General features: G+C 39.7%; 1 protein-coding gene across 1 annotated transcript in view; it reads right to left on the bottom strand.

Annotated features, from left to right (window-relative positions):
- Positions 1-5,165: 5,165 nt before the first annotated feature.
- The window catches only part of HCF136 (photosystem II stability/assembly factor, chloroplast (HCF136)), a 34,428-nt gene continuing 13,442 nt past the window's right edge, over positions 5,166-26,151 (bottom strand). Inside the window, exons 5-8 of the mRNA XM_087694552.1 lie at positions 6,121-6,243; positions 5,928-6,002; positions 5,554-5,669; positions 5,166-5,474 (exon numbers count right to left, since the gene is read on the bottom strand). Of these exons, the coding sequence (XP_087550678.1) occupies positions 5,408-5,474; positions 5,554-5,669; positions 5,928-6,002; positions 6,121-6,243 (381 nt within the window). The 3' untranslated portion in view covers positions 5,166-5,407. The remainder of the gene's footprint in view (positions 5,475-5,553; positions 5,670-5,927; positions 6,003-6,120; positions 6,244-26,151) is intronic.

The following is a 26,151-nucleotide window of genomic DNA, read 5'->3' as shown; positions in this document are numbered from 1 at the left end:
TAATGAAAGTAACGAGGGATGTGTGGCTATGGTTGTATGAGCACAGAAAGATGAGAAATTTTGTGGAATTGAAGAAATAATATTACCATGGAAGAAAGAGAAGAAGTTGGGTGCTAGGTGGCTATGGCTAGGAGAATATAGGGGCTTTGTGGCTATGGCTATGCTTAGAAGAAAGAGAGAGGTTGGGTGCTATGTGGCTATGGTGGCTAGGAGAAGCTGGGGGTTGTGAGGCTATGGCTATGTTAGGATAGAAAGATAAGAAGATTTGTGGAATGGGGGTAAGAGAATGACCATGGAAGAAGGAGAGAAGCTAGGTGTTGCGTGGCTATGGCTAAGAGAAGCTGGGAGTAAAGAAAGCTAAGAAGATTTGTGGAATGGAGGTAAGAGAATGACCAAACAGAAAGCATGTCTTATAGAAAGACACCAAAAAATTCATTTTTTAACTATACATGTCATAAGAAAGGTTTGGTGGGAGAAAAAACCATTTTAGGAGGGGGTGGGGAGGAGGATTTTCAAATTTTGGGTCACCTTTTTGGGTGCCCAATGGGACCCACCTGACATGGGGTGGTATAAGTGTGTGTGTGTGTGTGTGTGTGTGTGTGTGGGTGGGGGGGGGGGGGGGGGGGGGGGGGCGAGGAGGGGGGAAGGGGGGAGAAGGGGAGGGGGAGGGGACATGGGGGGACAAGCCTATAAGTGGTAGGGAAAAGGGGAAAAAGGGAACGAATAAAATGTGCACACCATATCCTCTCCTATTGGTCCATCTCAAATCTCTTATCATTTGGAGAGTCATTAACTCTTAAAGGACCCTTTTTGAGTCCATACTCCCCTAATGCTATGGAGAAAACTCCAATCAATCTCGAAAGACCACTTCTAGGCACACAACAATCATGATAGTGGTAGTATAGAAGCAATGATAGGGATCCACAATAGGTTTAAAGCACCAAATGTAGATTTCTAACTAGCGCAAACCACAAGTGGGTAGCTGCATTGCTCAAGTTGAAAGAAGAAATTGTGTTTTGGTCTCGGTTTATGCCACTAGCTCAACACAGTCCCGCTCCAAAATTCAAGAGTCCCTCACAATCATTGAGTGCCCAATCATTCTGATAAGAGACTTCGATATGGTTGAGTCTCTCAATGATTGCTTTGAGGAAAGACGAATGGCCTTAGGAGGAAAAGAATGAAAGCATACCATGCCTTGGTAGATGCCTCCCCCTACACAAGATTTACATTGGCTAATAATCAGAACCTGTTGTAGAGCTATGTAAAGTCAAACTAGATCACTACTACATCTTAGCAAGGCTATTAGGTAACTACTTAGATTGTCATCAAGAGGTCCTATAAACAATTTTACTTTTCGACCACAAGCCCATCCTCACCACATTAAGCCAGACCTGTAATCTAATTGTAGGACCCATTTGGTTCTATACATGCCATGCCCTTTTTAAAGTTCAATACATTCAAAAATCTATTGCTACAATCTAGAATCAATATTTCCCCTCTTCAAGAAGTCCTACACAATTGTAGATGACAACCATTAAGGATTCTTATGAACTCGTTAGGAAAGCCAAGTATACCCTAACCTACATGTAGCAAAGGAGAAGAGCTAAAACCTACCAAGAGGTTATCAGTTAGAAGCTAGGTTTGATCTATGTGAAACTCATCTTCGAGAAAAACTCCTTTCAACCAAAGCAAACATACTGAATAAGGAAAAATTCAAGATGATCAAGCAAAAACAAAGTAAAGAACTTATCCCTCTCCTTAGAAAAGAGGAGGAACCCTAGCCTAACAATCGTAGGAAGAAAATTTGGCAGTTGTCCATGAACACTACTTTAACATCTTAGTGTTATCAACCCTCCAACACTTCTTCAAATTGAGACCAAGGCTAAACTCTTTATGTGCAGAAACAAAGCAATTCCATATAAACTAGCCTCTCTCCTAGACTCTGATATATAAAGCTATCAAATTTAAGGATACCATCACGTCCTTGGATAAGGGCAAATTGCATCACCTAAACCACCTACCTAATGAGTTTTTTCAATAGTTTAAGGGCATACTTATCCTATTATAGAATTATATTTATCACGATATTTTACTCAAATTCACTATGAAAATAAGTTGCTTTTATTTTTATTTTTTTTAATCGTATGATATATGACTTATTGAATAAGGTACACACGAGATATTAATCACATTATGTTTGGTAAACAAACGAAAGGATACTAATGTGTTTTGTGTTTTGGTGAGCTAATTATTAAATGGAGTTATACTGAATTATTGTTTTTGGGATGTGCATTTTGATGTGTAGAAATTATATGCTTCACAGCATGGAAATATTGTATTTTGTAGGACTTTTCATTAGTATATGTACAATGTTATTTTGGATATATTTAGAAGAGAGAGAATATTGTTTTTTATTGTAAAGCTATTAGAATATGGCATGTTTGATTTATTTACACAAAAGCAAGTCGTGTAAGAAAATGAAAAGCAAGAATTCAAAAAGAATGCTTTCAATGTATTTCTAGCACAAAAGCTTAGCGGAATATTATAAATACACAAAAACAAGTTGTGTAAGGAAAGGATAAGCAAGAACTCGAAAAGGATGCTTTCAATGTATTTTGAGAATAAAATCTTAGTTTGATTTATTTACATAAAATCATGTCGTGTAAGGAAAGAAAAAATAAGAACTTGAAAATGATACTTTCAATGTATTTTGAGCACAAAAGCTTAGTTGAATATTATAAATACATGCATGGGGCAAGTACTCATCCAAGCATGGGGGAGATTACACCCAATCTTGTGATGTGCAAGTTTTGTGGATTTATCTTCTCTTGCAATCTCTTCTCTTCATATTTTCTCTCATTTTTTGTCTATTATATGATGAATGCTAGCAACATATCCCACCCCTTCTTGATATTTGGAAGGAGATAGTCTGCTTTGGGACTCTCCTCTCCTTCATCAATGACGGTGTTGTCAAACTTATTCATAAGAGGATGATAAAATTGCTAGGTAATTTGAGATCAATTACTTGTTTGAACATAGTCTATAATTTTTTTGCCAAAACAGTGGCTAGAAGGCTCACCACCCACTTAGACAAATGGATCAAGGAGCAAAAAGGGTTTCTAAAGAGCATATGTATCTTGGATGCTATTATAAACCCATCGGAATGGTTTCACTATGCTCAAATGAATAACCATGACTATGTGTTTGTGGAAATAGACTCTAACAAAGCCTATGGCAAGCTAGGTTGGGATTTCATTCTCCAATCCCTTTTGGACATGGGACTAGGTAGGAGACTCATAAAATTTGTGTATTCTTTTTGGGAATGCCTCGATGAGGATAACAATCAATGGGGATCTCACTCCCCCATTCCTTCTTAAAAGATTCATCAAGCAAGGATGCCCTCTTATTTCTCTTGTTTGCTATTTCAATTGATGGCCTTGGATGGCTAATAGAGAATCAATAGAAAAAAGGGAATATTAAAGGTATCAAATTACCTTAGGGAGCCAAAGACATGATTTTGAACCTATTTGTGGATGACATTGACTCTACATTAAACAATGACCCTCTATCCATTTCCTCCTAAGCATGCCTTGAGACCTTCTCCCTTGCCTCTTGGCTCGAAGATCAACTACTCCAATACAAGGGTTTAAACCCTCCTTAAGGATCTTCCCCCATGGCTATTGGAGGCTAGGTGTAAGCCCATCAAAAAAGGCATTATATTTTGTTTCTTGGGGATCCCCATGGGGTTTGGGGTCACAATGAAATAGAGATGGCAATGGGTGATGGATAGATTTCAAAACAAGCTCAATAAGTGAAATGCCCTCAAGTAGGGCTTTGCATTAAGAGTAGTCATTCTCAATAACATCATCCTACCTTCTTGTGTCTACTTCCTCGCTAGTTGACACTCTCCAAAATCTAGCCTTTTGCAATTGGAGGCCGTATGCAAAATTATCTCTAGGGCAATGTCTCAAATTTCAAAACACCCAAAGTAACATGGAAAACATGTACTTTGCCCAAGAAGCTAGGACTTGGAACCATCAACATACACTCTCTAGCAAATAAACTAACAAGCAAGTGGATGCTAGGAAGTATGACCCATCCCTAGGAGGATTGGGCAATTCTTTTATACCATTCTTTATCTAGATTCAAAGCTTTAGATTACCCAAGGTTTACCAACCTCCCCCCTCACACTGTGATGTTTGCAGACTTTAAATTTTCTCCCACAGGTGCTACTCCATTGGTCAAATAGTTGTGGGCTGCATAGCCAAGATTCAAATTCCTCTTACAACTACATCCTAAACCTAAAACAATGTGCTAGTCTGACATTTATTCAATATGGCTCAATTGACTATTGTTTTGAGCCTGTCAAATCACCTAAAGCAACCAGCCTAACTCAACCAAAAAGGCATATTAGTGCGGAAGGACCTGTGGAATTTCCCCTCTAAAAATTGGTAGGACAGCGGAACACTACAACAAAGGTACATGCTTAACAGGCTGGATATAGACCTCATTACAGAAAGAAAAGCGAGTTGGAATGTTAGTACTACATTGTTCATTTAGCTTGATGTTAAGTTTAATACTGTTTCTTTGGGTGGGAAGATGCAAACTCATCATTATATCTATTGGATACGCAGGAAGGCTAACACGGCTTCCACGCATTTATTACGACAGGGATAGTATTAGTTAAAAGTCATCATTGGGCCTATCTAATAGGAATGGAATGGATATCCCTCTTAGGTTGCCTAAAACTTTATCAGACAGCATCGTTTGGACCCTGAAAGGTCGAGTAAAGAGGGAAACAAACGTTGCATCTATGTGGTATGATGATATATGATTTGAAATGCCAGGATTAAAACCTTAAATTGGCAGGTCGACGTTAGTGGTGAAATGGATGTCGCAGCAGCTACATGTACATGATCAGGTTTGGCAACGCCATCATGCTATCTATCGGATGCCATCATCTCAAATGCTGGACCTCTCTCTCTCTCTCTCTCTCTCTCTCTGGGGCCTTTTGAGACCATCAGTCACTCATCTACTGGCGGAATATTATTCTTCGAAATCCTCCATTTTAGCCCCAACAGGATTAGATAATAGCGCTCAAGCAGTATGCGGTCCATTTGGAAGCGATACAGGTGGTAACGTGAAGAAGCTCTAAATGTTGCCAGTAGTACAAAGACTCAAATGGATTCGATTCATACATAATACAAAAGCTGTGGACTGACGTCCTGCAGACCTTCCAAGACTTCGCAGATGTCCATCATTGAACAATAAATAGAATACAATTAAAAAATCAAGCAGAGGGTATTTGCCCATAAGTGGAAATTTGTACAAAACAAAATTTGAGGCCACCTTGATCTTTAACCTGAAAGACACGTTAGTCTCAATTAAGCCGCATAAGTTCGATATCTCAACCACTGTATCGCAGAAGGATTCCATTGTTCCCGAGCACAAATCCCTTCTTGTCATCTATAAACCTGCACAGCAGCGCTATGATACATCAAAACGGCAACACCGCCTAGCATCTTTGCATTTCTTTCAAGGAGTTGAACTTACTTCACTGAGTACAAGTTTCCTGCGATATTATCTGCTGCCTTGTCACGGATCCAAGATTTACCCCCATCAGAAGTCCTGAGCAAAATGCCACTTCCTCCAGCAGCCCAGGCCTCATCCTGCCAAAAGGACACAAAACGTTCGCACCGAAGGGCAAAAGAAGTGATCGTCGTCACCATACCTTGTGCACATCAACCACTTACAGCATTTTCTCCTTTTTCCATTAACAGCAGGAACCAGAGCATTGCATGATTGAGTTTACTAAAGATTGCTTGGATTATCGGAATCACAGTTTCAACGGTAATTATCAGTTGTACCCTTGAACGCCTGCGAACATGATTATTCGGGAAGTGAAGGTAACAACGTTTGGTGCTCACCTTGGATCGGTATCCTACATCCAAAATGCCAAATCCTCGGCTTGAAATTTGAGCTTCCTCGAAGTCTTCCGTCACCTAGCCAACAATTGGACAAGTGTGCATCTATGAGAAACCAAGCTAATATTCAAAAGCATATCAACATGTAAGGGTCCATCCTTGTTGAGACAACAAAAGGAAAGAAGAATTAAAGTACCCCAGTGCCTTTGCTAAGGTAAAGTCCTCCTCCACGTACAACAAGCCATAAACCCCCGTCAGCACGCCAGCCCATGTTCTGAATCCTTCGGGCACTCGTCCGATTGTGCGGTTGCCAATAGGGCTACAAAGTTTTGCAAAGATAACTCTCTCTCTCTCTCTCTCTCTCTCTCTCTCTCTCTCTCTCGGGATGGTCTTTAAAGCATGCATAACACCTTATTGCAGAAGAGAAAATCTGATGTACACGTATCAGTTCAGAAATTTGTAAATTCTATTTGTGAACTAGATAATTTAACAACGGGCAAACCCGTGGGTTGAATGATTTTGCATGATATGACGAAATCGTTTCTGAGGATGGAGCAACAGGGTTTGAGAGTTTTTCAACGAACCTTGAAAAATAAGTTTTTGTTAGGACAGCTACGAAAGTTAGTGTGTGGGATTAATGAAAAAGTCTGTTAAGGATCAATCAGTATCACAACACTCCAAGAGATCGCATCGTCAAAGTTTTTGGGTAGGAAACGAGGCCATTATTGTGGAATGTCAGGTAGACAGGCTGATTTTCATGCTGAGAGGTTGGCATTTAAGGTTCTATATCTGCAAATTTGTCTTGTTACTCGTGTTAGTCCTCTAAACCATGCATTTGCAACCAAATACTTGTGTTTTGGGATATGGTCAACCTGGAACATGGACAAGGAATTCGAACTTTTCATTTGCTTCTCTGAGAGCTTCCAAGTAAAGATATACTTCAAGCTATGGTGATCTGGTTTTTTGTAAATTTTGCTTCAAAAACTAATTTCTCCATTTGGTAAGGCCATGAATTTACAGCAAGAAATTTTTCTTTCATAGATCTCAAAATTTAACATGGCTGAAGCTAAGCCTCTTGGGGTGCCCTTAACCTCCATATCTTAAGCTTAGTAAAGCCAACAGCCCAAAAGATGACATGGAAGCCAATGCTATGAAGAGAGCCCCTTATGCATCAGCTTGTGGCTCTCTTATGCATGCTATGGTCGCTACTCGTCCAGACATTGCTCATGCAGTGGGAGTTGTCAGCAAGTTTATATCAAATCCTGGCAAACCACATTCGGATGTCAAGTGTATTCTTAGATATCTAAAGGGTGCACAAAGAAAGTGTATTTGCTATGGATAGGGTGCACTTAGTCTGCAGGATTATTGTGATGCAGACATGGCAAGTGACTTGGACACTCGCAGGTCCACTAGTGGGTATGTGTTTACAATTGTTGGTGGGGCTGTTTGTTAGTGCTCCAGATTGCAAAACATCGTAGCATTGAGTACTACTGAAGCTGAATACATATCAGCTATTGAAGCTTCTAAGCTATATGGTTGAGCAAACTTGCAGAGGATCTCGGCATGTCTATGAGTACTCCAGTGTTGGGATGTGATAGCTAGAGTGCTATGTATCTGGCTAAGAATGCCATGTATCATTCACGCACAAAGCATATAGATGTGCGATATCACTTTATCAAACAGATTTTGGAAGATGGTCTAATCACATTGACCAATATCAAAACACAGGACAACCCTGCAAATGTTCTCACTAAAAGTTTAAGCAAGGCTCAGCATGAGCATTGCATACCACTAGTGGGAGTTGGTTAAAGGTTTACTTCGGACCTTTAAGTGGGAGGTTGTTGGGATGTAAAGGTCTTTTATTCACCTCCATGTATTGTACACATGTATTATTATGTTGTACATGTGAATGCACCCTTACGAGCCCCAAGTATAAATACATTTTATTCTTTGTGTACCAACACATTTTGTTGGTACACCCATATCAGATCATACTCTCTCTCTCTTTTATTTTTTACTTTTTTCATAAAAGGATTCTCTCTCTCTCTCTCTCTCTCTCTCTCTCTCTCTCTCTCTCTCTCTCTCTCTCACCTGCACACTTCTCCTACTGCAAATCTTCACGCTTGCTCTATCTGCGCACTCAACAACTGGTCTGCAAACCTTCATACTTACTCTATTCGTGCACTGTGCGTAAATAGGGCAAGCGTGAAGATTTGCAGCAGAGGTGTGCAAGTGAGTGAGAGCGACAGAGAGAGAGAGAGAGAGAGAGTACGATCTGATTTGGGTGTACCAACAAAATGTGTTGATACACAAAGAATAAAATGAATTTATACTTAGGCTCGTAAGGGTCATTCACATGTACAACATAATAGTGCACATGTACAATACACGGAGGTGAATAAAGGACCTTTACATCCCAATAGCTTCCAGGTGCATCTCCTTAGTTTCCATAGGATATCCATTGTCTTAGTCATTAAAATAGGAGGTTCTACCATACTCCAAGGAGGTGGTGACAAATGCTGTTAAGTTTTATATGAGAAAATTGATCTGTTAGGCCTATCTATCCAGAGAAGAGGTATGGCACAAAATTCCAACTTTGATGGCAAAGGTTATGGAGCAATAAAATCCTTACCCTTTTCCCTAATTGAGAACCACCCGCAAGTTTCAAGAGAAGGGAGGGCAAAATTTCTTTTATCTTTCCTTCAAGGAAGAGGAGAAATCCCCCTTGTTGGTAGCTTTTTAAGCGATCATAATCACAAGGGGAATGTCAAACAACTCATCTACATAGCTGATTTGTCTACTCCCCATAGGTAGGTATTGGCAAGAGATGAGCTAGTTCCCAACATTTACTCTTCTATTAGTTGTCTAGAAGGCCCTACTGAGATTGACAATAGAAGATTCAGCCATCATCCACAAATACAAGGAGAGGTTTTTATTGAGGTTGCAAAAGGGCCCTGTTAGGAGTACATACGTACTTCCCTCCATCTTTGTCAACCTTCCTTCATCATTTAGATTGTTGTCCCCTGTCTGGTAGCTGCCACCCATCCATGTGGTGTTCTTTCTTCTCTCCTCTTAGTAGACCACATTTTGTGCACATGATAATTTGGTGCTTACAAAGCAAGTGGCCCAACTACTATCCTCCACATATTCCTCCATCTTCCTTCTTTCCTCAAGACATAATAGCAACAAGTGCACATCAGTTAGGGCATTAAACTAGTGACTAGTGAGAATGTATTCATCTCAGCTAGGCCCAATGACAAGTTTGAATAGTCCTTTGTATTTAGACAATCTAAAACCCCTATCTCTTTCTTGTTTCTGTCCAACAAAACCTGCTAGTGTGGGAGTATGCACTGCAGTGACTGAGAGGAGGGAGGCCTGGCCATAACAATCATGAGCAGGTCAGCCAGCATCTGGAGCCACCATAAAATCAGATCAGCCAAAAATGAAGTGACCAGGCGGCCAAAATCTAGTGCCAAAAGTACAATGACCACATCATATTGAATAAGAAATGTGCCTACCCCACTAGAACATGCATAAGCTCACTCATGAACTAATTATATATGCTAACACCACTCAATCCATTTGCACCATTGGACTAATAATGCATACTTCACTAACTTAGTTGAACCTCATGCAAGAAGTGCTGGAGTCCCAGCATATTTGAATCCTAATCATTGGTCTAGACAGTCGATCTAGTCTGTCAACAAAAGGCTTGTAATGCTCAATGAATGACGAGTTAATGCACTGGGCTATTGCTGTTTCACCCACAGTTACAATTTACAACACCTTTCCCTACAATCTGATCATTGAGGTTATCTTATTGCGACCACTAAGCAGCAAAATATTGAGCTTGACACTGTTGGGAATAAAGGGTTGCCGTGCCTTTTATTGTGTTCGGGTGTGAACGCAACCTTACACTTTGTACTTTATATATATTCAAAACCCAAAATGTGGTACGCTAGTCATTTGCACCGAACATCAAGTGTCATGCTCACTTTCTCACTCTCTACTACTCTCAACTCTTCGCATCTACACTCTCAGCTCAGCTCACGACGGACTCGTTGACTACAAACTGATATCAGAGCACACAGGTTGTGCACGTTTCCCAAAGCTAGTGATGGGCGTCAGGCCGCGTGACAAGCGAGCAAGAACTTCAGGCATCAACTGTCAATGTTCGATACGTGCAGAAGAGGCAGGCGGACTAGACATGCATCAGCCGTCAGTGTTCGACATGTGCAGAAGAGACAGACAGACAAGACGGGCGGCAGGTCGCAAACGTTGCAGGCGACATGGTGCATGCTGCAGGCGACCAGCCCAAGCGACACGACGACAAGGCTGCAAACATGATGGGCAAACACGACGACCAGACAAGCTATCTCATGTGGCAGGCGGTGACCTATTGGACGAGTCACGCTGGTCACGAACTTGACCTATTAGTTATCATTATTTTTTATTTTCCTTAACTTTTGCAGTCATTTTACCGAGTGTTCACACGCAAAGAGACAAAGTCAAATTTTGACCAAGAAAATTGGGGCTTTTCTCGAATCTGGGGATTTTAATGCAAAATGGACAATCTGACTCAGAAATTGTGAAATCAGTGCAGAATTGCCCGTGAAATTTTGGGGCTTTTTCACATTTCGGTGAAATTTCTTCAATTTCAATGAAATTTGTGCACACCAAACCCGAAAAATTTGGGGCTTTTGCAGAATTTCATCAATTTATGCAAGAATTGCTTGCTATATGCATTTCGGTACTCAAATTGATGCGATTTGAACTGATTATCTTCATAAAATTTGGGGCTTTTGACCCAAATTGTCAAATATGTGCTCAGGAATGCCTTTGGAGCAGAAATTGCAGTGAAATTTTGGGGATTTCACATGTAACCGGTGGCTTGGTCTCTAATTGTGTCAAAAATTGCTTGAAGAGTGCAGCAAACCACTTTTTTTTTAATTCTGAAAATTCATTTGCAAATCTGAAAATTTCTGCAATCTTGGGATTTTCATTGCTGGTTGGTACTCTTGTGCATTGAGGTCACTTGTGTCATATTTGGACTTGCCTTTGGTGACTAGTTAGTCAAATTGGGGCTGCAAATTATGGCTGGAAACAATGACAGTAGTAATCTTTTGCACATCAAGAACCTTGAGGGTGCCCATAATTTTGCCATTTGGCAAAAACAATGCTACAATGTCTTGGTGCAGAAAAAACATGTAAAGCCCATCAAAACAAAGGGAATCAAACTAGCAAACATGGAACAAGACGAGTGGGATGACTTAGACGAGCTTGCTCGCTCTACCATTGAGCTCTTAGTATCAGACAACTTGCTCTTCAACATTGAGAAGCTGAATTCAGCATATGCAATGTGGCAAAGGCTTGAAGAATTGCATGCTCAGAATAGTACAACCAGCAAGGTTTATTGGCTGAAAAAACTGATGGACTTTTGCATGAAAGAGGGTACAACCATGTCTATACGCTTGAATGAGTTTAACTCAATTTTCAGTCAGTTGATTGCTTTGGATTTTCATATTGATGAAGAGTTCAAAGCTACCTTCTTGCTATGTAGCCTACCTGAAAGTTGGGTTACTTTCAGGACAGCTTTGAGTAATTCGAATGCTTTGTTATTATACTATGATATGGAGAGTTCTTTGTTGATGAAAGAACTCAATAGGCAGAACAACTCAGCAAACAAGTCTTCAAATGCATTACACACTAGAGGCAGATTTCAGCATAAGAGCAGTTCTGAAAACCGAGCACGCAGTAGGTCTCGTGGAAAGAATGTGGAGTGCCATAATTGTGGCAAAAAGGGGCACTACATTTGGTTATCGAGCAAATTTTGGAGCATAGGAAAGAAACGTCAAAGACAAAGTTTTCAAAGATACTTGGAGAAGGGTAAAAACAAAAACAATGATACCAACAAGGCTAAAAACAAGAACAACCAGCATGCCAAAAAGAGCAATATGAAAATAGAAGAGGTTAATGGAGTCACTCATAATAATGACAGTGATGGTGATGTGCTTCTAGCTTCTTCTTTGGATGCACATGCATTGATTACAGATTCTGAGGATGACATTCACACTTGGATACTTGATTCAGGTGCGTCCTTTCATGTCACACCACGTCATGAGTGGTTCTCTGACTACAATGGTGCTGTACGTGGTGTTGTCAACTTGGGGGATAACTATGCATGTAAAATTGCAAGTATTGGCAGTGTGAAACTGGAATTTCAGCATGGCTCCATGTTTGTTTTGCATAATGTGAAACATGTACCTTAGCTCAAAAAGAGCTTGATCAACACAGGGCAACTAGATGATAAAGGCTATCACACCACCTTTAGGGATAGCAAATGGAAAATATATAAGGGCTCCCGCATTGTTACCAAGGGGTCCAAAAGTGATACTCTGAATCCTTTGCATGTATCTAGTGTGCATGGCCATATTGTCGCCATAACTAAGCAACCAAGTGTTTCTTTGTGGCATAGCCAGTTGGGACACATGAGTCAATCTAGAATAAAAGTGCTCTCTCATTTGGGTTATTTACCCTGTTTGAGGTATGCTGATTTTGAACAATGTGATCATTACATTTATGATAAACATGCTCAAACGTCACACAAAAAATCTTTTTCTCTAAGGTCTTCACCCTAAGTTAGTACATTCAGATATATGTCAAATGCCATGGTAAAAGGGTTATATTCCGGGAGGATATACCAATAGGACAGCAAAGAGTGCCCGTTAGACAGCAACAAATACCTGCTGAAAATGTCCCTAAAAATGCAGGGAATGATGCTGTAAATGATCAGCAAGATCTTGCCCATGATGTCCCACAAATTCAGCAAGAACATGTGCACCTAGAACAACCTGAACCAATTATACAGCAAGTTGTACCTACAAAACAGCAAGCTGTTAATGCAAATTTACAGGCTGAATAGCCAGCAAATATTCACCACTGGGTCTGTAGGCCGACCAGAGTGTGAAAACAGCGAAGTAGATTTGTTCCTGGAGTACACTATGTGGCTGATTATGTCATGTTAACAGATTGTGGTGAACCGTCATGCTTCCAAGAAGCAATGGACAGACAAGATAGTAAGAAATGGCAAAAAGCAATGCTATTAGAGATGGAATCTCTCATGAAGAATGGCACTTGGGATTTGGTACTTTTGCCAAAAGGGCAAAAAGTGCTACCCCGCAAATGGTTTACAAAATAAAAGTCACTTCTTGTTCTTTGCCCAAGTACAAGGCACGCTTGGTTGCTAAAGGGTACAAGCAAGAACATGGAATTGATTTTGATGAAATCTTTTCTCCTGTAGTCAAAAATGATTACTTTGCGAACCATCTTGGGCTCGGTTTCATCTGAGGACATGCAACTCATACAGATGGATGTAAAAACCACCTTCTTACATGGTGATCTGCATGAGGAAATCTATATGCAACAGCTTGACGGTTTTGTTACAAAGGGAAAAGAGCACATGGTATGTAAACTCAACAAAAGTCTGTATGAGCTGAAGTAGGCACCACGCGAATGGTATCACAAATTTGATACATTCATGCATTCTCAGGGATTTCATCGTTCTCAAGTTGATCATTGCTTATATACCAAAAAGGCAACTGATGGCAACCTTATTCTCTTGGTATTGTATGTGGATGATATGCTAATTGCAGGCAAGGATGTTTATGCCTTGGACTCCTTGAAGCAAAGTCTACACAATAGCTTTGATATAAAAGACCTCGATGAGGCAAATCACATTCTTGGCATGCATATACTCAAAGACAGATCAAAGGGTCTTCTTTATCTATCACAACAAGAGTATATTACCAAAGTTCTGCAATGTTTCAATATGGAGGGGGGAAAAGCTATCAATGTACCATTGCCTCCATATGTGAAACTTAGTGCAGATAGCAGCCCTACATCAAATGATGGAAGGCTGAAAAAGGCCAAGCTACCCTATGCTTCTCAGCTGTTGGTAGCTTGATGTATGCTATGGTTGCTGTACGTCCTGACATTGCATTTGCGGTAGGAGTGGTTAGCAGATACATGGCATATCCTGACAAAAAGCATTGGGAAGCAATGAAGGGTATCATGAGATACCTTAAGGGCACAAAGGATTTGTGTATCTGCTTTGGTAAGCGGAAGTCATTTGTTGTTGGTTTCAGGGATGCATACTATACTAGCCATCCTGATTGCAAGAAATCTACTTTAAGATATGCGTTTATGTTCACAGGAGGAGCAATCTCTTGGATATCTAGGCTACAAAAGTGTGTTGCATTGTCTACTACAAAGGCAGAATATGTGGCTGCCACAGAGGCAAGCAAAGAGACTTAATGGCTCTCACGTCTGGTGAGAGAGCTTGGGATTACAGAGGTTCCTATCCTCCACTGTGACAGTCAGAGTGCTACCATGCTAGCACAGAATCTTGTATTTCATGCAAAGAAAAAGCACATATAGGTCAAGTATCACTTCATCAGGGATGTACTTGACAGCAAAGGCATTGAGCTTGTCAAGGTACATACAGATGATAATCTTGCAAACCTTCTCACGAAAGTCTCCCAGTCGAGCGGTTTTCTCATTGCCACCAAATGATGGGGGTTGGATAATATATGTGTCTTTCAGCTTTGTATATGCATAGACTTAGCTGATTCTTTCCTCTACCTTCAGGCACATTGCCTTTAGGTGAGAGGTTGTTGTGAATAAAGGGTCACCGTGCCTTTTATTGTGTTCGGGTGTGAACACACCATTACACTTTGTACTTTACATATATTCAAAACCTAAAATATGGTACACTAGTTATTTGTACCGAACATCAAGTGTCGTGCTCACTCTCTACTACTCTCAACTCTTCGCATCTGCACTCTCAACTCAGCTCATGACAGACTCGTTGACTACAGACACATCAATCTTGATTATGACCTCTAAGAACTCTCGATTCAGGAAGGGAATTATCTGAAATTTGAGTTGGCTAAATATAGATACTTACTTGCCGAGTTCCTCCATTGGCTTACCTAAGTCAGATGAGATTAGGTCAATTTACACAAGCTGCCATCACTTTATGCATATTTGTCACCCCAATTGCCCATATTCTATCCATCCAAATGCCAAGCCGCATGACCAAATCTGCAAGAAGATAACCCCTTTTCCATTCTTATCTTGACAAGGTGCTCTAGTTTCCACTTTGAAAGGAAATACATAGGGTGCAAGAACTCTCCAAACAAAAAGACAAGTCCTCAAAAAAATTACTCCCCTTCTTTCTACAGCACAAAATCCCAAACCAACCTAGTAGAATATCCCCAACAAGAATAGATATTGCAATCAGTCCACATGTCCATGTCTAGTGGACAAGGAGTGAAGTTCCACTGCCCAAGGTAACTCTCCACGATCTTCTACTCCCATAGGCTTTCTCTATGCATGCCCCCTGGTGCTATTGTGCTTTCATCGTTTGGCCACTGCCATCATTTGATACATCATTGTCTACCAGCCAGTACATATGGTACAATCCGTACTACACTATGTTGTACCAATTCATAAGGATTGGTACAATAAAACTGTTGCACTGCTTAGACACCGTGTCTATTTCATCCTTGCACGTTCAATTTGCGTCCCTCCGCATCCTAATTGCATCTCCCCTATGTGGCACTTTTTCCCAAACCACTTGACCTTGGATACAACTTCCCCCAACACTTTTCCAGCTATGCATAGTACATACCTCCCTAGTCCCCTTGGATTCCACATGCAACCAGCTTCAACATTCTCATCGTTCACACACTCTAGCCTTGGATTCTAGCCCTCTAGGCTCTTGGATTCCTCTCTTCTCCCACATGATAAAAGGAGCTTGTCCCTTTCCATCCTTCCACACCAAACCAACAAGCATTCAACCTTCTAATTTCCCTCTCCTAAGCATCACTTGACAAGCAAGCTCTCACACTCTCACCACCCCCCCTCCCCACCACCTTCCTCTTCAAGCATCAAATTTCAATCAATCAAGCACCTCCTACCCTCCATGCCCACTGCACCCCCCCCTCTCTCTCTCTCTCAAGCCTCTCTCTCTCCCCCTCCCCCAAGCCTCTTCCTCTCTCCCAAGCCTCTCTCTCCCTCTCGTGAGTCATCTCTCTCTCTCTCTCTCTCTCTCTCTCTCTCTCTCTCTCTCTCTACAACTTTCAAGCCTCCATTGGCATCATGACACGTGACATACATGAGGCCATCACTTTGCATGCCATCCATGTGGAGGACACAAAGAAGTTCAACTCCCACCATTGGACTTGCAAGTATTGCAGAAAGTACTATACAAGTCAATACAACTTCTTCAACATCATTTGAAGATAGACCACCATTGGACGTGCAAGTATTGCAAGAAGTACTACACAAGTCAACCCGACTTCTTCAACATCATTTGAAGATAGAGGGCAAGTCACTCCATACAAGGAGATCCCTCAAAACATTGCCAACAAGATTCTCACCAATATGAGAGAGGGGATCTATTAGACGAGAAGATGGCACATTGGGACCAACACCTACAGCTACTCATGATAAAGTCTTTGAGATAGGCTTAACTTTGACTGACAACTCCACCATTAGGGGTGCGGACTCCATACCCACATCCTACTCCAATGAAAGACAAAGAACACAGGCTCATGCAGCACCAAAGATGTAAACCACTCTCTATTAAGTCTCCATTAATACGGATGGATCAGTTTCCTTTCTTAGAGAAAGAAATAACAACTTCTAGACATTAAGATTACACGCACTATCACTGAGTGCAATCGTGCTTTTAATATCATAGAGTGAGCAATGAAAGATGGTAAAAGCCATTGTTGAAAGCACGGGGAAGAACTTGAGAATGACAATTCTTGGGACTAACCAACTCAATCAATTTTCACAATGAAAATTGAGAGAGAGAAAGAGAGAGAGAGAGAGAGAGAGTCGACACCTCGTTGAGAGGGGAACTGACCCCTTTCCCTTTACAGAAATTTGAAACAAACCACGGGCACCAAGTACCTGAACCATATACAAAAGGGCTGATTTGCTACAATTCTGAAAATTAGGGTTTCGAAACCCTAATTTTTGCAAACTCCAAGCAAAAAGCTGATTTTTTTCTTAAGTGCTTGAATTAAATCAAGCTAAGTTGAAAGTGCTTCTTAGATGAGAGATAGATAGCACAATACAAAGCATGTGTCTGAAATTTCAGCATAAGAGCTTATTCCAAATGAACAGAGAGACCTCCGATATATAGATGTGGGACTTGAGTGCTCAAAAATGGAAAGTAGAGATTACAAATGACAAGTTTTTTCTGAAATTGACAAGTGTAGGATGTCTCTTCAAAATGGCACATGTCCTATTCTAGATGCGAGATGTTACATTTCTAGAGCAAAAAACTTCTAAACCTTCTACTCTAAAAATCTCTCAAATGGTTAAGAATTTGAGATAGTTATTAAAGACAAAATTGTTCCTTGCGAAATTTTGGAGCTTTTGACACGAACAAAAGTTCCATTGAAGCAAAACTTTCCAAAATAGTAACCTCTTAAATTTTAGAAGTTCCCAAACTTAGATTTCAGAGAGCTTTATTATATAGATCCACCAATTCATTGTTTGTTTCTTTGATCATGAGCATCTAGTTTCACTTTCTGAAATCACTCATTATATGTGTTTCTAGTCAATTTGACTATCTGAGCATAAAAGTCTTAGTCATTCTGAGCTTTCTAGTCAATCTGACCACCCGCCTAAACTTTTAAAAATCACTTGGATATCTCATCAAAGATGATCCAAGTATAATTATAGGGCATTCTAGCCATTGGTCACCCTTAAATAGAAAAATGAATATTTAATCATGGTTTGAAATACTCATGTAATACAAATCACCTTTCAAAGTACATGAGCATCAAATTATTTTGAATCATTGAGCCAATATGTCTTGGTAGCAATTTATATACAAAAGATCGGTTACATCTCTCTCTCTTGAAACCTATCTTATTCTCAAGATATTGCTTGAAGTGTTTTTTATTCTACAACTTCCTCATAAGCTGCAAGTATTTCTAGATAGCCTTTAAAATACTCTTCTAGCGTCCATTTAGAATCTAAATGAGTAATTTTTAAATTTCAAAGAAATTTTCTAAAAATATTTCTGTGAAAGACGATTTTCTTTGGTTAAAGTATCTCCTCCTGTTCATCTACTTTAGGTGGATCCTCTGTTCAGAGTTTCTATGGTAGAGGCCCTTTATAAGCATATGAAAAGCATTGTGAATTCTCCAATTCTCTAGAAATTGTAACCTATAAACGGCCCATAATTTCTTGTTACGAGCTTATTGACTTGGGATGAAAGCTTGTTAGAGCTTCTTAGATGAGCTTTATCAAATTTTAGCCACATCCAATCTCCTTCTTGTACAAACAAGTGCATTCAATGCTTATCTGTTGCTTTCTTCTATTTTTCTTAAGTTCTTTGAATAGCTCATCTAGCTTGGGTAGAAGTTGTATCCATATCACGCACAAACTTATCCACATGAAATATCTCCTCCTTTGTTTTAAGAACAGATAGTAAAAGTGATTTTCCATTTATAATCTCAAATGGTGCTTTACTTGTAGAAGTATGAACTATGTTCTCATAGGCATATTCTACCAAAGGTAAATACTTTTTCCATTGTTGGTTGTCTTTATGGCAATAGCACTTCAACATATCCAATATTATGGGATTGACTATCTCACTTTGACCATCTGTTTGAGGATGATAAAAAGAAAAAAAAGTAAGCTTTATATTCAAATTTTAAAAAGAGCGCGTCAAAAGAGACTAGTGGTTCATAAATCTCTATCACCCACGATGGATTTTAATAATCTATGATACTTAAAGATTTATTGAATAAATATTCTAGTCATATATTAAGACTTTACAGCCTATTTGAATAGAATGAAATAAGCATGTTTACTAAATCTATCAATAATAGTCTATATATCATCATTGCCATTTGTTGATTTTGGCAAGCTAAAAATAAAATCCATAGAAATGGTTTCCCAAGGTTGGCTCGGAATTGGTAATAGTTGCAAGAGCCCTGCACGCTTTTGGCGATCAAACTTAATCTTTTGGCACACAAGACATTCCTTGACAAATTGTTTAATGTCTCATTGAAAACTTAGCAAAAAGAAATACATTTCAAGTGCCTTGGTTATGGCCAAAATATCACAATGAGCCATGTAAAGAGCCGCATAACATTCTTTCATTACTGTAGGCCTCAAAATCCATAACGTTTTTTTTATTTTAAAAATTCCATCTTTAATATCATCGCTTCTCAAAAGCCTTTGGTTTGATCAAAAAATGTCTTAGACTGTCATGGTCCACCGTCTTGATGAGAAATTCTCCACCTAAAAGATAGTGTTTCCGATCTTTTAAAGCTTGAATGATGGCCATTAACTCCTTCTCACAGATAATAGCGCATTCTTTGCTGCAATTTGCAATCTTTTACTTATACAAGCAACGACATGCCCTTTATGGTTTAAGACAGTATCAATGTAATCTCCTGAAGCATCACATTCCACAAAGAATGGTTTTAACAAATTAGGTATAATAAAAACACGTCCTTTACTAATATAGAATTTTAGAGCCTCAAAAGCTTCCTTCTCTGGTTTGGTCCACCAGAATACCATTGCTTTCTTGGTTAAATCGTGCAATGGTTCATCAACCACTGCAAACCATTTAATAAATCTTCTATAGAGCATAATCCCAAGAAACATGAAACTTCATGAACATTAGTTAATTCTCCTCATTCTACAATAGCCCTTGATTTTTTCTGAATCCGTCTAGATCCCATCTTTGGATACAATATGGCCCAACTAGTAAATCTCTTCTAGGAAAAATTCACTCTTTTTGCCATTCACATAGAGTTTGTATTTGTGAAGTTCTTGAAACACTATTTTTTAATGCTTATACTCTTTTTTAATCTTTTAAATGAACCAAAATATTATCAAAAAAAGTACTTGTAAAGTTCCGATGTGCTCTAAAGATTCTTTCCATCATTCTATTAAAGCTTGCAAGAGCATTGGTAAGACTAAATGGTGGCACAAGAAACTCACACAAATCAAAAGTTATCCTGAGTGTTGTTTTATGATATCTTGAGAAGCAATCCTTATGTAATGATACCCATTCTTCAAGTCAATCCGGCTGAATACTTTGAATCCCTCCATTCTATCCAAGATATCATCGATTCTTAGAATGGAAAACCTATTCTGAATTGTAATTTTGTTAAGGACCTTGTAGTCCATAGACATACGCCAAGATTCATCTTTCTTATGCACTAATAGGATTGCAAAGAGCAAAAAGGTGAGAAACTAGGTCTTATTAGACCCTTCTCTAAGAGCTCATTCACTTGCTTCATAATCTTCTCTTGTTGTGTTGGACTCACACAATAGGGTAGCTTATTTGGAGGTGAGCTTCCAGAAATGAGATTAATGTAATCATCTTTTGGCCTCTCTGGTAGTAACTCGTCAAGTAAAGTGTCTGAAAACAATCTTCATACTCCTTTAAGAGTCTCATTCGCTCCTCCTTCATATCTAAGATGGACTCTTCAATTCTAAAATCTTTGTTAGAACCTTTGACAAAATCAAATACGAGAAAATAGACTTTTCTATTGCTTTACCAATTTGTACATGGAATAAGATGGAAATAGAGTTTCTTTCCACTCCCATATCAAAAGATATATTTTTACCCTTGAAAGGAAATCTAAACTTATTTTAATTCCAATCAATGGCTCGATCTATTCTTCTATGCCAAGGTATTCCTAATACAATATCACAATGCCCAAGATCTCCAATGACAAAACTCTCATAATCTACATTATCTCTTATCTGGATTTATATTTTCCCAAGAATGGGAGTAACTTCAGACTCCATTCCTTGAAAAGCAGGCACCTGACATTTCTGGTGTTCCAAACCTCTCCTCTGGTAGATGTAGAGCTTCAACAATCCGAGGATGGATTTAATGATATGTAGCCCCTATATCAAAACGAATGAAAATAAATTGATTAGCGATCTTACCCCAAGCCATAAAAAGCTTCCTTTTTCCTGGCAAAGTTTCATCATGTTGCAAGGATTTCTTAGGTACAGCATTCGCTTGACGTGTCTTTTGGAACTAGTTTTCCTTCTTTGGCTTATTGGGACATTGACTAGCCATGTCTCCTTTTTCACCACAAGATAAACATTGTCTTTCTCTTGTATATTTTGCTAATTGCTGATGTCTTAGCTTTTTTTTGGATGGCAAAGATGATATACCTCCATCCTTATGCTTTGATTCTTGTTTAACTAACTTCTTCTAGTTAAACATCTTAGTCTTTTTCCTTTGTGGTTACTTTTGAGACTTTACCAAGCATCCCTAGCATATGCAATCCTTTATCTTCTAGCGCTACTTCTTGGACTGCTTCCAAAGTATCAAGCTTTGGCATCTTGACAACTCGCCATACTATTGTATGTAACCCATGGATAAACTTCCGTATCTCCATATTGGATGAAACTTTATTAAGAGATGTAAATTTAAAAGAAACAACTACAATCATGTTAATATATGTTTCAACATTGTCTCCATGGCTTTGCTTCAGTTCATCCCATTCTTATTGCACATCAGCTTCAAAGGATGAAGGTAGAGACTTCTTGTTGAATATCTCCTTAAACTCTTTCCAAAACTTGGGTTCCTTTCCCTCTTGAACAACTTTGAGCTACCAATTCAAAGCACGGCATCCTTCAAATGCATTTTAACCATCCTAATGTTTGATTTGCCTGTGTAATCTTCACCACCAAAAGCAGCATCAAATTGTCTGGTAAAAGACACAGCTTTCTAAGAATCTCTCTTACCAAAATCCCCTCTCAACCTAGATATAGATGTCGAAGGAGGAAGAGGAGCCTAATGATAGTCTTCGTGTGGTGCCGAGAACCATGATGAATGGAAGAAGATGACGATGAAAAGGATGAAGCACCCTGCTGGAAGAGCAAGGTAAAAGTCACCGCCATGATAGCATCAAGAGAGATGTTGCACAATCCGTCTCGAGAGGGGTATTTGAACCTTGGAGAACTCTTCAACTCACTCTTAAGGTGAACATCTTTGGACTATGGAACCCATTGGAACCATACTCAATGTTGGTAAAGATTGAGATCTCGGCATTAAGGCCGCAAGAAGTGCAAGGAGTTGTCATCCTGATCCTATGGATTTGTGACCTGCCAAGCACTCCAAACATGGGCACATCCCCAGTACTTCAATGATACCTCTACTTCCACAACCCACGATCTAGTCTAAGTGTGATGAGTTAGTCCATACCCCCCAAAGAACTTCAACTCCAAATGAGGCTAAGAAGAGCCAAAGCGGTGCCATCTACCAAAACTGCACCTGTGCGAAAAGGCAAGTTGAACCGACAAGTTTGTCTAAGTTTAAGGCAAGCAAGAAAAATCCGGCAAAGAGGCCAAGGAAAACAGCCCAAGTACTTGACTTCGCGATAAGGGCAAAGCATCTTGACAAATAAACCAAGAGACCCAAGTACCCAAGGCCCAAGGCGAATGCTAGAAGAACGGAAGGAACTATGCAAGGAACAACCGAATTGACTGCCTTTCTTAAGACATGGCACAACAAGGTGACAACCGGGCCACCACGCCTTGACCCCAACAACACAACAACTTGGGATCGTGCCTACAAAGCTTGGTATGCAAAGCCATAAGTGCCAAACCAAATAAAGTTAGGACTATGAAGCCTCCGCTCCTCAAATGTAATTGAGTCGAGGGTGGACTAGAATGAAAAAGAATAAAAGAACTAAGTCTAGATGGGCAAGCCTGGCCAACGTGATAGGAAAAGCTATATTAAGACCCCCAAGTCATAGTGCGACAAACACTAACCAGCTTGATAGAAAAGGTTACGTTAAGGCCTCGCTAATGAGTCAGATCCTAAATGGGTAGACACTGACCAACTTGATAGAATGAGTTGTTTTAAGACCTTGGAATGAGTCAAGAAAGCCACCCTTAGATTGTTGAGGACAACAATCCATTAAGCGATGTAAGTATACCATGGTGTTACCTACACGAACACCTATATAGGGAGTAATAGTCATTCAAGCTCTGCTTGGGTTATGCTTCTACATGTGATTCCCTAGGCTCAGTGATGATGAACCCTTGCATGTGTGGCGTCACAAGGGTGTAGTCCTGAGATGTGCCTCAATGTTGTATCTTTCTATGTCATGAATACAAAATATTCCTTATTGATATATTTTGTGTGTCTTTCCATTGTGCCATTTTTGTGCCTCATGAGAGGTTATGACTTGTAGTCCCGTGAAGGTCCGTAACATTTGGTCACACCATTATGCGATGTAGGAAGGACAAGGGTTGCTTCTAGGTATATAGTACAATTTGTATGTCCTTAGTAGGACCACCTTACAAATTAGCCACCATATTTTGTTAGCAATCATGTGTATCTTGCACAGTCATCTCCTGCCTCTCTCTCCATGTTCGTGTTTCCTCTTCCTTTGCACACTCACATATTCATCATGGATGTAAAGGACGTCATCTCCTAGGATAAGTTGCAGAGGGAAAACACAATGTCTAGGCTGTTTAACAAGATATGCCATTGGGCATGTTAAGAATGGATGGCTGTCCCAGCCCCTTGGGTTCCGGGGGTGCTATCCTATCTGTCCCCTTGTAAAGGACAACTTATAGGATTCATTTTTCAAAAAAAAATTGGGTTGTTAAAATTTCATACTTTTTTTCATAAAATGTAAAATGTTAGTTTCTGTTTGTTTGTTCCCCTTTTCTCCCACTTACACATATATACTCAGCTCACATCTCAAACACTCATACCGATTCAGCCAGACCACACACAATTTTTTCAAAATGGAAAACACAAACACATGCATAGTCCACACACACATGCTCTGCAATAGTACACATCCATCTACAGCTCCACTCACCATGCATACATCTGGTGAATATGAAGTTAAAATGTATTGCATGTTTGCCGTCCCAACCCCCATTCCCCGCTTCTGGCTGCCCCTTGACCATGTCCCCCAACCCCCTGTCAATATGCCAGTAGGACATAAAACATAATTGTGCTGTTATTGAGTAGGAAAACTTAGGTCTCTAATGCTGCAAACCACCATGGAATTTTTGCAACATTCAAATGTAGGTATATCGTGCATGGCAACTTGCAATCACAGCTCCTTTGGATGCAAAAGTATGTATTCTGTATGACCAATTTTGTCATCTGAACTGCTATAGTAGGTGGCTTTCCATGAAATCCAGCTGATCCTAGATGACTATCCACCCAAATCAAGTATTCTAAATGTGGCTCCACAAGTAGCAAAGAGTTGCCTACCTGATGGTAATCTTACTGCATCTGATGTCAACCAACAAAAAGTGCAGGTAGCAGCAGCAAGAATACAGCCAAAAATTGCAATGCTGATCAACACCTTCTCAAAGTAGATACTTTGTCATGTTGAAACAAGGCTGGTTGAGACTGATGGAAAGTGAAACATGGAGTTCTGGCAATGCTAGCATAAGCTTTTGTACCATATCAAAAGTTGGCTGTAGAACAAGAAATGAAAATATGTATGCATGGCCATGAAACTACATAGATGCGAAAACATTGACATGCCATGGAAGTCTCAAGCGAGTGCAATGTGTTTATGAGGGAATTGTTGAGATAGAGCATGACTTTAGATCATAGTTGTTAGGTATGAAAGGTATGAAAGGTATGGAAAGTGAAACATGGAGTTCTGGCAATGCTAGCATAAGCTTTTGTACCATATCAAAGGTTGGCTGTAGAACAAGAAATGAAAATATGTATGCATGGCCATGAAACTACATAGATGCAAAAACATTGACATGCCATGGAAGTCTCAAGCGAGTGCAATGTGTTTATGAGGGCATTGTTGAGATAGAACATGACTTTAGATCATAGTTGTTAGGTATGAAAGGTATGATACGATACGGAACAATAAAATATGGTACTAAATGATACCTTTAAAATTTTATAAGATATGGTATGCTATTAGTTCAAAAAAATTTAACTTAATCTTTTAAAAATTACAAATAAGATCTCCTCTTTGCTATCTCAACAAGGTATGCATGCTATGTCTCTATAACCACGGTGCAAGTTTGCATCTCCACCAATATTGCTCTAAAGAAGAAAACAAGAAGGGCCATGGATGGGTCCCTTGTAATTGCTCATGTGCAACGCCTTATAAAAGGGAGTCATCACAATTACAATAGCATGGATTTTCCACCAAAATTGCTCATTGAGGCACAAGCATTGCATGGATTTGGCCTCCTCTATCTCATGCTCATTCCACTCATTCCATAGTGTAGACACCACTATCTGGCAAAGGGCATGCCACACCTCATAAAGATGCTCCAAAAGCAACCACGTGAAAGTCAATTGAGTTGAAAAAGGCTTCTTTAACTCAAGCGTGCTATGGTCGTGATACATTGCAAGTACCTTCACCTTTAATGTGAAGAAGATGATGATTGATGTGGCTTTAAGCACTATCCTCTTCACCTACTTGAGCTTCCCGATGTCCTTTATGAGTAAGTCAATACAATGGTTTGCACATAGATACCACATAATTGTGGAAAACTTGGCCTCAAGCAAGCAGCCCATGTGCCACCACTTGGATGCATTGGGGATAATGACTTGCACCACATTTGAGGGGCCCACCTACATACATAGTACTTTTCTCTGAGAGAGAGAGAGAGAGAGAGAGAGAGACTTCATGATCATTTGCTAATACGAAACTTGAACTTGGAAGTTTAAGAAAGTAGCAACTTTGAAAAGGCAATATTCATGGTGAAAAGTGATTGAGTTGGTTAATTCAAAGAATTGTCATTCTCATGTTCTTCCCTGTGTTTACATTGGTATCAGAGTAAGGACTTCTTCTTTGCAAGAACTTTTCTGAGTGACCAGAAATTTGGGCCCTAACTTTCTCCCCATGTCAAGAGGTGAAGAGAAGAATGTTGGTGAACAATTGGAAGGCTCCCAACACTATATTTGTATGCTTCTCTGATTATGAGAAGATACAAAGATACAAGTGTTGAGCTAAAACATGCTTTTCAGCTAATTAGCATTCTTAGACAGCCCCGAAACACAATTAATGAAAAACCCTAAAAAGAAAAGCGGTTCGAGAGAGTTTCATTTGTCCCCTAAAAACCCTAATTCTTTTGGATACCCTTCAACATATATAAATAGACACACTGCTCCCATTCATCCTCGTCCCTTTTTGCAGGTTTCTCACCCTTG

The sequence above is a fragment of the Lygodium microphyllum genome, chromosome 15 (genome assembly GCF_053477565.2).
Source record: "Lygodium microphyllum isolate KBCC chromosome 15, Lygodium_microphyllum_v1.1.10, whole genome shotgun sequence".
Classification (NCBI taxonomy): Eukaryota; Viridiplantae; Streptophyta; class Polypodiopsida; order Schizaeales; family Lygodiaceae; genus Lygodium; species Lygodium microphyllum.
The sequence above is the reverse complement of the archived record's forward strand: the minus strand, read 5'-3'. Positions and strand labels throughout refer to the sequence as shown.